We start from the raw sequence: 10,745 nt of genomic DNA on the forward strand, positions 1-10,745 counted from the left end.
GGTCCAGGGTGGGGAGGAGACAGGATTTGAAGTGTGCTAGGACCAGCTGCTCTAAGCACTTAGTGATGATGGGGGTGAGTGCTACTGGGCAGTAGTCATTGAGACTAGATGGGTTGGAGTTTTTGGGTATCAGGACGATGGAGGTGGATTTGAAGCAGGCCGGTACCACAGCGTGGGCCAAGGACAGATTGAATATGTCTGTGAGCACTCCTGCAAGCTCCCCAGAACACGCCCGGGGATGCCATCAGGACCTGCAGCCTTGTGGACATTGATCCTGCTCAGCACTGCTCCTACATCGGTGGGTAAGAGAATCAGAGGTTGGTGGTCTGGCGTCATGTCTGTTTTGGTTGTGGTTGTGGGGTTCCCTCGCTCAAAACGAGCATAAAAGTTGTTGAGCTTGTTGAGGAAGGAGACATCAGAGGATGCGGGGGAGGGTTTGGTGGTCCCGTAGTCTGTAATGGTCTGGAGTCCTTGCCACATGCGTCGGGGGTTGGAGTTGGAGAAGTGTTCTTCTACCTTCTTTTTGTAATGGTGTTTGGCTTTTTTGATGCCCTTCTTTAGATTAGCCCTGGCTGTACTGTAGGCGTGTGCATCTCCTGACCTAAAGGCAGTGTTGCGGGCCTTCAGGAGGAGACGAACATCCCGGTTCATCCAAGGCTTCTGGTTGGGGTACATGGTGATCCGTTTCTGGGTGGTGACACTGTCTGTGGTTTCGGAGATGTAATCCAGTACAGATGAGGCGTACTGGTCCAGGTCTGTGTGGGTGAACATATTCCAGTCTGTGTTTTTAAATCTGTCCTGGAGCACTGCGTCTGTCCCCTCTGGCCACACTTTACTTGTCCTCACAGCAGGTTTCACACGTTGGATGAGTGGTGAATACCTAGGTGAGAGGAACAGGGAGAGATGGTCCGAGATGGTCCGATACATACAGTCCAGTATATAGAGAGATGAGACGACGAGGCTCCAGTTACAGCAGTGCAAGTAAACAAACAATAAATATAAGAAGAGTAAGAAAACAAATATACACTTTAGGACCAGAGGCAAAGGGATCAATAACAATTTAAAATTTATAATATACAGTTTGATGATTTAAAGTCTCACACACAACCCGTTGAAAGGGGAGGGAGACCTGCTGCTTCCAAATAGAGCACATTTCATTCATAATGTTGTAAATCCAAGCCCATTATGTATTCTTGATTTGAATCCTGGCTTGTGTGAAATCCCAGAAATAAACCTTAGACAAAGTGAATCTGTGAACTAAGGTGTAGGTCTGTTAGGGTCTATTAGGTTATGTTGTGGCGATCCTCGAGTTGGGGGATTTGTGTTCGCCCGGGGCGCCAAACAGGCTAGGACCGCCACTGAATACGGCAAGACTATGTAAAGTAAGGTAAAGTAAATCCGTTGGATATCTTTGTTGGCCTTTAGACATCAGTTCTAAGCGGCTAAAGAACCAAAACAGTCCCCCCCGCCTGATAACGACAGTTTTTAAAGGGTTGGTCATGGCCTTTCACACTTTTGAAAGGAGAAAAGGAGACAGTGAGGGCCGGGAGAGAGAGCACACAGAAACCTTTACACAAAATTAAGTTTAGCTTAGTAGAAAGTAAAAATTAAAAAGTAGTCATAAAAAACACTCAAGTAAACTACAGATACCTGAAAGTTGTACTTAAGTACAGTAACAAAGTATTTGTACTTTGTTACTTCCCACCTCTGGGCCACAGAGTTTACTTAACGCAGCTTGTTTCACAGCTGTTTCCATCACTTAAATGATAACTGATAAATAAACGATGATGATAATTGTCAAATGTTAAGTACATGATTTGCAGACATTTTAATAACTTTTATTAAACTCAGCACAGTCTCATCCATCATCAACACAACTGATCGAGCCAAATGTCTCACTGACTGACAGACAATTGATTCACATCTCCAGAGCACTGAGTACCTACCTGATCTATTCACAGTACATGGTGTACATGGTTAACTCTGTCCTTTGAGCACTGTTATGTGACTGAGGCTAAAGCTGAATCAGTTAATAAATCTTCATGATTAAAATGTCAGTTGTTACACGATGTTGTTGCAGGTTGCGGTATCAGAGTGTTGTGTGTTTCTATAGCTGACCTGGCATCACTTATGGGACTACTTGTTCAGGTAGTGAGAATCTGATACAAGTTACAACATGATAATGCATGAATCTTAAATGTGGCCTACCAAACACTTGGAACATCTTTAATGTTTGTGTGGCATTTAAGGTTTCACTTCAGATGTCTCTCACAGGCAAGAATCATCATCCGTGGGGTCAGTGGAAGTCCTATGTTTGGTCTGTTTGTGTTGGGTATCCTGTGTCCATTTGCCAACTCCACGATACGTCTGTGACTTTTTCCTCCTGCCTTGATTTCATTACATATGTATGATCAGATAATTTGTCTGCAGCACTCCTATCATGGTTGAGGCCACATTCAAAACATTGAGCCAACTTAAATGTTGAGTCACTTGGGAAACATTTCCCCAAGTGACTTGCTCTGTGAAAACTGTGAAACTTATTAAAATACAGCTAAAAGTCCAAAGTTTATGCTGCTCACATTTCCTAAATATCAAGTGGGGCAGAGTCTTAAACAAGTGTAATAAAGGCGCTTAGGAGGCCATAGCAGTGTGTATTAAATGCAATAACTGATTATCAAACCTTCAGATATCACAGAGAGCCCAGAACAAATGCACGTGGTGTTCCAAATGCAAACACAACGTAATCTGCAGAAACGACCCAAATCCCAGGACAAAGAGCACGTCCCTGTCTGACATCCACCAGCCACAGCACAAGAAAGAGGTCCGTTAAACATACATCCAGTTTTCTGGTGGTGGCACAAACCACTATTGTTACCCAAGTTTTATGTGTTTGGGTTCAAACTCGAAATTCTAAACTTTATTCATTAACTTTGAGTGTCAAGTTCACCTGAAAGGACGCGTGCACGCACCGCCTGGAGTAATTTATCCACTGCCCTAAATAGCAGCTGGGGAAATCAGCCAGATCAACAGCAGGTGGACACAATCACACAGGTGTGTGGGCCAAGAGCGAGAGCCCGTAACGAGCTCCACCCAGGCAGAGAGGAGGAGGAGAGGCAAAGAAAACAAAAACGAACAACAACAACGAAACCTGTAGCCAGCGTGAGCCAACCAGAGAAACAAGGGCACCGTGACATTACTGTTACCTAAGTTTTATGTGTTTGGGTTAAACTCGAAATTCTAAACTTTATTCATTAACTTTGAGTGTCAAGTTCACCTGAAAGGACGCGTGCACGCACCGCCTGGAGTAATTTATCTTACACTTCAGTAGAGTACCTGGAGATGATGACACCGCCTTCCCAGTGATCTACAAAGCACTGCCTGATAAACGCTTTTGCTTTATTTCAGTTTTGCTCCGACTGATAAAATGTCCGGGGATGCTCACTTGCTCGTGGCAGCAGACTATGTGGTGTTTGCTGTCGTTCTGCTCCTGTCTGCTGCTGTTGGTTTTTATTACGCCTGGAGAAGCAGGAGACAAGGAACCTCCAGGGACTTTTTAACTGGGGGCCGAAAACTCAATGCCCTGGCTGTCTCCATGTCCCTCACTGCCAGCTACATGTCATCCGTCACTGTGCTCTCCAACCCAGCCGAGGTAACGTGTCGGGACTGTCCTGGATCTGCACTCAGCTTCCTCAGCGCACAAACATTTATTCACAGCTTAAATTAGAATTTTACAAAATGCGTAAAACTGTGATTTCTGTGCATTAGAAGACGGCTGGAGTCAGCTGACCGAGCATTACTTTGAGTACACTGCTTTCAATTTCAAACAAATCAAATAACGTATTTAAAGTTTTCGTGTTACTCACCAGAGTTCAGCACTGTTCATATGTTGCTCCAAAGCTTGTTCAGTATCAGCAGCATCAGCGTTTCAAATGATCTCCGGCAAAGGTTCACCAGCCTGACTCTGGCACCCGGTGAAGAAACACCGTCGCCTGTGTTGTTCTTTATATGATACTGTTTTGCTATTTTTTGTTTCCATAAATGCTTTTCAACCTGTCCGTAGGTGTATCGCTACGGAGCCATATTTGGCTACTTAATTATTTCCTATGTAATAGCAGTGGTGTGCACATCCGAGATCTTTCTCCCAGTTTTCTACAGACTGGCCATCAACAGCACATATGAGGTAACTGTGGTTTTGTTTTCAACATTATTTTAGCTATATTTTAAACTGTTGGCTGGGCTACACCTGTCAGTAAGTGTACAAAGTACTAGCTTTGAATTGGAGGGAGTGAGGGGAACGAGAAGTTTCATGTATCAGTATCAATATGCGTCTTTTCTCTGTCTGGTCTCTGCCAAGTATCTGGAGCTGCGTTTCAGCAGAGCCACCCGTCTCCTGGGAATGACGATCTTCTTTTTTAACGCAGTAAGAAGCCAGTGGTTCAATCTTTGTAGTGCTTTGACTTCTGCACATAAAACTACGTTGGTATCAGCAGAGACATGTTGTTGTGACTTTCTAACTCTTTGCCACAGTTGCTCTACACTGGACTTGTAATTTATGCTCCAGCTCTGGCTTTGAACCAAGGTATGTCAGCTCCAGTTCACAGCAGTCAAGTTCATGAAGGGATCTTGAACAAGAGTGTTTTCCTGTTAATGAATTTCCCTTCTTTTTGCAGTGACTGGTATGAACCTGTGGGGTGGGATTATTTCGACAGCCACTGTTTGTACTTTGTATTGTGCACTGGTTAGTAAAACATTTATTACATACGACACACACACTGCAGTGCATCACATTGTTAGTCGATCCTCATCGAGCATCACTAAGCGAACCTTAAGAGACCCCCACTTTCACATTCAGCAGAGATTAAATGAGAATTTTTACATTTTCCTAAAATTCATGAGGTCCCCTTCCCATTTACCCTTTAAAACAAAATATCTCTCATTTAACATCACCTCTGATTTCTTGACGTTTTCATTTGGATGATTTAATTCAAATCATTTGTTTTGTTTCATGAAAAATATGTGCCCATTTTTAAAATTTGATGTTTTCACCTGCAATCACTAAGGGTCAAAAGTTGAAACCGTGATTGCATAATGTGTTGCGTCACCTGTTTTTTTTTCTAAAAGTCTCAAAACATTTGAAAGCTTAGAAACCAGTTGCTGTAGTTTAGAGAGCACAATGTTTTCTCATTCATGGGTGATCTAGGACTTTTCCATAGCTTGTCCTTTCAGAGGGCCCGGTGGCGCCAGTGTCCGGCAGCCTCGCCTCTGTCAATGTAGCTTGCCATTGCCAGTGTGTGAATGTGTGTGTGAATGGGTGAATGACTGAATGTAGTGTAAAGCGCTTTGGGGTCCTTAGGGACTGAGTAAAGCGCTATACCATGCAGACCATTTACCATTTACTTTGTCCTCTCTCTCTCTCTCTCTCTCTCTCTCTCTCTCTCTCTCCCCCCCCCAATAGTGTACTTGTTAATGAAAAAAGTAACGTCGTTAGTGACGCCGTTATTCCCATCACTGGTGCTTTCTGAAAATGTTCTACTACAGAATACGGTCACATATTTCCAAGTTATGCATTCTGTTCATAAATACAGCTTCCTAACCTTTTTGACAGAGATTTTTCCTGTTTTGTGGCATTTGTTACAGGGTGGCCTGAAAGCTGTGGTGTGGACAGATGTTGTTCAGGTAGGGTTCTGGATCAAATAAAATGAAAAAAATACACAAATGCCCTCCAAATAGTTGTGGTAGATGGCTGCCCCTCCCTGACGTTGACGTTTCTTCCTGTTAAAAGGGAGTTTTTTTGTTCAAACTGCCATTTGATTGCTGGCGTTTTCTCTGGATTGTAGGGTCTTTATCTTACAGTATAATGTCCTTTTGTTATGATTTGGAACCATATAAATATATTCCATATGCTATGTAAGTAAAACTGAATTAAATTGCAATCAGGTTTCGGTCTACTTTTATCGACACCACAACCACATTTGAGTCATGTCTTGATTCTTTGCAGTATTCATGTAAATTAGCAAGAATTTGATAACTGGGACCAAAATCTATCAACATAGTTACAGAATACAGAGCTGCCAACCAAACAAATCTCTGATTTTTCTTCTAGATTGGAATAATGTTTGCAGGCTACATGTCTGTTATAATCAAATGTGTGATCTTAAAAGGAGGAATCTCCACTATCTTGTCAGATGCCCAAGAAGGAGGGAGAATTAACTTTGTGGAGTGAGTATGTGTGTGTGTGTGTGTGTGTGTGTGTGTGTGTGTGTGTGTGTGTGTTATACTTAAATCATCCTTTCATTGTATAATCCCAGCTTTGACATAAACCCTCTGAGAAGACACACTTTTTGGACACTAGTCATCGGAGGGTCATTTGGTTGGAGTGCAGTTTATGGGACCTACCAACCTCAAGTTCAGAGATACAACTCCTGCAAGAGCATTAAACATGCCAGATTGTGAGTGATTCAAAGGAATGTATTCCTTCCTTCCTGTTTAGCTTGCAAAACACAAACTAATCAGGCAGGGCACCAGCAAGCTAAAACCAAGAATCTTGTTGCAGTGAGGCGACACTGATAACCATTAAACTGTTTTAATAGAGAATTAATGCAAATACATTGTACAAGGTTCCTCATAGTAATAAATTAAGAAAACAACGATATATGACACGTCTATTTCCACATCTATGTAAATTCTGATTCAGCCAAAGGCACTACATTGGTGGGGTTTGCTGGCAAATGACACGTTCTTATCATAAACTCGGAAAAGATAGCTATGATAAATGATGACATCATCAGCATGCAGTGATAGGAAATATAATGTCGTTTGCTATGCTACACTGATTTTTGTATGCATACTTCACTTTTTCGTGTTGTGTTTTTTCAGAGCTCTGTTCATCAACGTGTTAGGCCTAGCTTGCACCCTGACATCGTCAGTGATTTCAGGGCTGTGTCTTTATTCGTTCTATAAGAACTGTGACCCATGGAAAGCTGGACACGTTTCATCACCTGATCAGGTACATACACATAAACAAAGAAAACGAAGGATGTACCAACAGTGCCACTGTTTTTATTCAAGTGTTTTTGTGATCTTTCAATAAAGTTTTTTTTCTTTACAGCTGTTGCCTTATTTGGTGATGGATATCTTGGCAGATCACCAAGGTCTTCCAGGACTATTTTTTGCTGCAGTATATAGTGCCTCTCTGAGGTTCATACAACATAATTTGTTATATTTTTATTCATCTGATGAATGATGCCTGTAACATTTAAAGTTGTGCCACATTTAAAGTCTCAGTAATGTCCATTACTCCAAAGTAAACATGGTTCATTTCTTCATGTTCAGCACAGTTTCTACTTCAATCAACGCAATGGCTGCAGTGACCATGGAGGACCTGATCAAACCACGCATTGAACTGTCTGAGAAAAAGCTGCTCTTAATCTCCAAAGGGCTGAGTAAATAATAAGTTATCTGTTGTTTGTTTATAATATACAGTGGGGCAAAAGAGTATTTAGTCAGCCACCAATTGTACAAGAGAGGCCTGTAATTTTCATCATAGGTATATCTCAAGTATGAGAGACAAAATGAGAAAACCTTGTGAAGATTTACGGAAAACGTTTGACCCCTGTCATCGCCAACAAAGGGTATATAACAAAGTATTGAGATGAACTTTTGTTGTTGACCAAATACTTATTTTCCACCATAATTTGCAAATAAATTCTTTAAAAATCTATGATGAAAATTACAGTCCTCTCATGTTTTTAAGTGGGAGAACTTGCAAAATTGGTGGCTGACTAAATGCTTTGTTTGCCCCAGTGTAAGCTGCATGTTATGTTAGATTAAACTAATCTCTCTTTTGTGGATGTGGCTGGTAGTCGATAAAAATGTCATTTTGTGATGTGATGTTTTTGCAGGTGTGTTTTTTGGAATTGTATGCGTTGCCATGGCTGGACTGGCATCACTCATGGGACATATGATGCAGGTAGAGGGATCTGTTAATGCAGAGCTGTCAATGTTTTCAGGCAAACAAATCCAGGAACGTTGTTGTTGTTTATTAGAAAGCATGTTAGTTACATAAATAAGTACATTTTTCACCTCAGTAAATACGACCATTTTTAAAGTGTTTTTTGAGCTGCAGGTCTCTTCAAACAGGCAGCGTCCATCATTGGTGGGGTCTGTGGAGGTCCTTTACTCGGTCTGTTCAGTTTGGGTGTCCTCTGTCCATTTGTCAACTCCAAAGTAAGTCCATTCTCATTTTGGTATTTTCATTTGAAAATTTCTACCTCCAGGGATCTCAAAATCTGGCCAAAATCAGCCCTTGGTAGCATGAAAGAATCGACATTTGTATCATTGTTTCAACTGTATTGCATCAACCTGTCATCGTATAACATAGTGCAGGGAGCATTTTTTCTTATACGGTATTTACAGTATAAAAAGTCACCCTTATTAATGTTCAATGTTTAAAAAATGTTAACGGCATGAAAAAAAATAACAATTACCAAATAACTTTAAAAACCAACTATAATCTTTATATTTCTTTTTTTGTTTTTGTTTTTACTGCATAGCTGTAAAACCCCATCAATTGACCCCGTTCAGTGGAACCAACTCGCAGGATTTTATAATTTGTTGAGATTGAGTTTATTGAGCTTATTGTTAGGATTGGATCAGGTGCTGAGCCGTCTCTTGGTTGCACGGCGTTGATGGGGGCTTGCTGGTTGAGCATTTCTTCTTCACTCACCTTTTTCCACTCTCTGTGGTTACACACCACTTTGTAACAAATCATTAGTTATTATTCATCATCTAGTTATAATCCATCTCTCTGGATTGTAGGGTCTTTACCTTACAATAGAAAGTGCCTCCAACCAAGTTTTGTTGTGATTTGGAACTGTATAAATGAACTCAGAAATCATCCGTTTTCGCTTACATAGTTCTGCTGTCAAACTGAAAAATAATATTGAAAAATGAGCCTGAGCGTTGAGTGGCACTCGACTCTGACAAACTTTTTTGACTATTGGTCTATGTAATATATATTTCATGAAGCTCCTTATATTTGTCCACAGGGAGGCCTATGGGGCCTCGTGGCAGGTTTGGCTGCAGCTGTGTCTGTGACCATTGGAGCATTGATATCCCCTTCTCCTCCTGAGATGACCCGACCTCTCTCGCTGAGCACTGAGGGTTGTAACTTTACTACTGGTGGCAGTCTCAACTGGACTACCCCACTGCCAACAGAACCAAGTCTTTTTACCACAACCCCAGGACAGAATACTGATGACATGTAACTGTGGTTCAGTCTGTGTTAGATCAATTAATATAATATTGCCTGGTGAGATGGGATGATTGAGCTTTCCTATAATATAAATAAAGGGCATATTAGAAAAAACGAATCTCTCTCACCACCAGACATGCGGTTCAGTGGCACTCTCCATCCTACTGTTATTTCATTGTCATTGGAGGTTTAACAGCTATTACTGTTGGAATAATCATCAGTCTCTTGACAGGTAAGAAAAAAACAAAAGATTTTGCCATTGGAACTGTGATATCATTTTCTTATTGTTTCTTCCACTTATCATTTCAGGGGGATTGAGGGAGACGGTGGACCCGAGACTCATGCTAATGAAAGAAGACACTCTTTCTTATCACCTGTTCAAACGTGTCAAAGACGGGGTACGTGCTGAAGAGCAAAGGTATCAAAAGCAACAGACTGAAGACAGGTGCTCAATTCTGCCTTGTACTTTACCTTCCTTAGGTCATGGGAGGAACAGACAATGTTGGTCAGCCAAACAAGGAGGATGGAATCAATAATCCTGCGCATGAGGAAATTGACAACGATACCCGTGTCTCATCTTTTTAACAACTGATACAGCTGAAGAATTTCATGACAGAGCTGCTGCAAAGCTCAAATCCAGGATTGTACTCATCTGACTTCATAAGAAATGAGACCAAAGGAACTGAGTTGCCAGCGAGACAATAATGTTTTTATTTTTCCAGTGATTCCGTAAAAAGTTGCCCTCCTCTGACCAGGAGGGCAATGCAGACTTTGCTCACTTCATGTACCAGCCAGAGATGCTGACCACAGGATACAATCCACACAAACAGTTTAGGTGATGAATACATGATGATGCTATTTATTACTGAGTCATAAAGCTTTTTTAGCTTTGGTTTATTAACCCAAATGCCAAGAAACTCTGAAAGCTACAGTAATGGTGAAAAGAAATGACACCCTCTTTAATGGTATGGTTTTACATATTAGAGCAGCAAAAAACAATGTAGTGCTTAATGTATCTTAAAATTAATAAAATGCAACATCAGATGAACAACATCTGACGCACATACTGCATCATTTTATATCTGACAAAAACTAATCCACAATGCAGATTCAATGTGCGAAAAATCAAATACACCCATACTAAATCCGTAGGAATTAGCAGGGTGTGTAGCAACTGTGTGCTCCTAATTAAAAGCATTTGATTAACTGATTATCAGCAAGTGTGACCACCTCTATAAAAGCAGAAGCTTACAGGTCTGGAGCAGTGAGGTATGTGTTTTACACAATGTTAAGGAGGAAGAACATCAGCAATGACTTTAAAGAAGAAAAGAAATCCAAGAGCTACTCCTCAGGCTCTCTTTTTCATAAAAATGAACATGGCAGCATGGTTCAGGCTCACAAAGTGGAATCTGAACAAACCACAAGACGACGTGACCATTGTCCTTCAGAAAGACAACAGCGCCACATTTTGCAAAAGTTAAACATAGCACTT

General features: G+C 41.2%; 1 protein-coding gene across 1 annotated transcript; it reads left to right on the forward strand.

Moving 5' to 3' along the window:
* Positions 1-3,376: 3,376 nt before the first annotated feature.
* LOC102785242 (sodium-coupled monocarboxylate transporter 1-like) lies at positions 3,377-10,361 on the forward strand. Its single transcript, XM_087830755.1, has 17 exons — positions 3,377-3,649; positions 4,061-4,180; positions 4,355-4,420; positions 4,528-4,579; positions 4,671-4,738; positions 5,638-5,676; positions 6,104-6,219; positions 6,309-6,449; positions 6,877-7,006; positions 7,109-7,197; positions 7,333-7,442; positions 7,902-7,969; positions 8,140-8,226; positions 9,048-9,262; positions 9,388-9,485; positions 9,563-9,651; positions 9,734-10,361. The coding sequence occupies exons 1-17, from the start codon at positions 3,425-3,427 to the stop codon at positions 9,836-9,838; spliced, it is 1,818 nt and encodes a 605-aa protein (XP_087686881.1). The 5' UTR covers positions 3,377-3,424; the 3' UTR covers positions 9,839-10,361.
* Positions 10,362-10,745: the final 384 nt, after the last annotated feature.

The sequence above is a fragment of the Neolamprologus brichardi genome, chromosome 17, assembly GCF_056152115.1.
Source record: "Neolamprologus brichardi isolate AB-2024 chromosome 17, ASM5615211v1, whole genome shotgun sequence".
Taxonomy (NCBI): domain Eukaryota; kingdom Metazoa; phylum Chordata; class Actinopteri; order Cichliformes; family Cichlidae; genus Neolamprologus; species Neolamprologus brichardi.

Excerpts from the sequence above, each read along its gene's own strand:
- LOC102785242 (XM_087830755.1), top strand. The coding sequence starts at position 3,425 with ATGTCCGGGGATGCTCACTTGCTCGTGGCAGCAGACTATGTGGTGTTT. Across the intron at positions 7,443-7,901 it reads CTTAATCTCCAAAGGGCTGA|GTGTGTTTTTTGGAATTGTA; the intron begins GTAAATAATAAG and ends ATGTTTTTGCAG. Across the intron at positions 9,486-9,562 it reads AATCATCAGTCTCTTGACAG|GGGGATTGAGGGAGACGGTG; the intron begins GTAAGAAAAAAA and ends TTATCATTTCAG.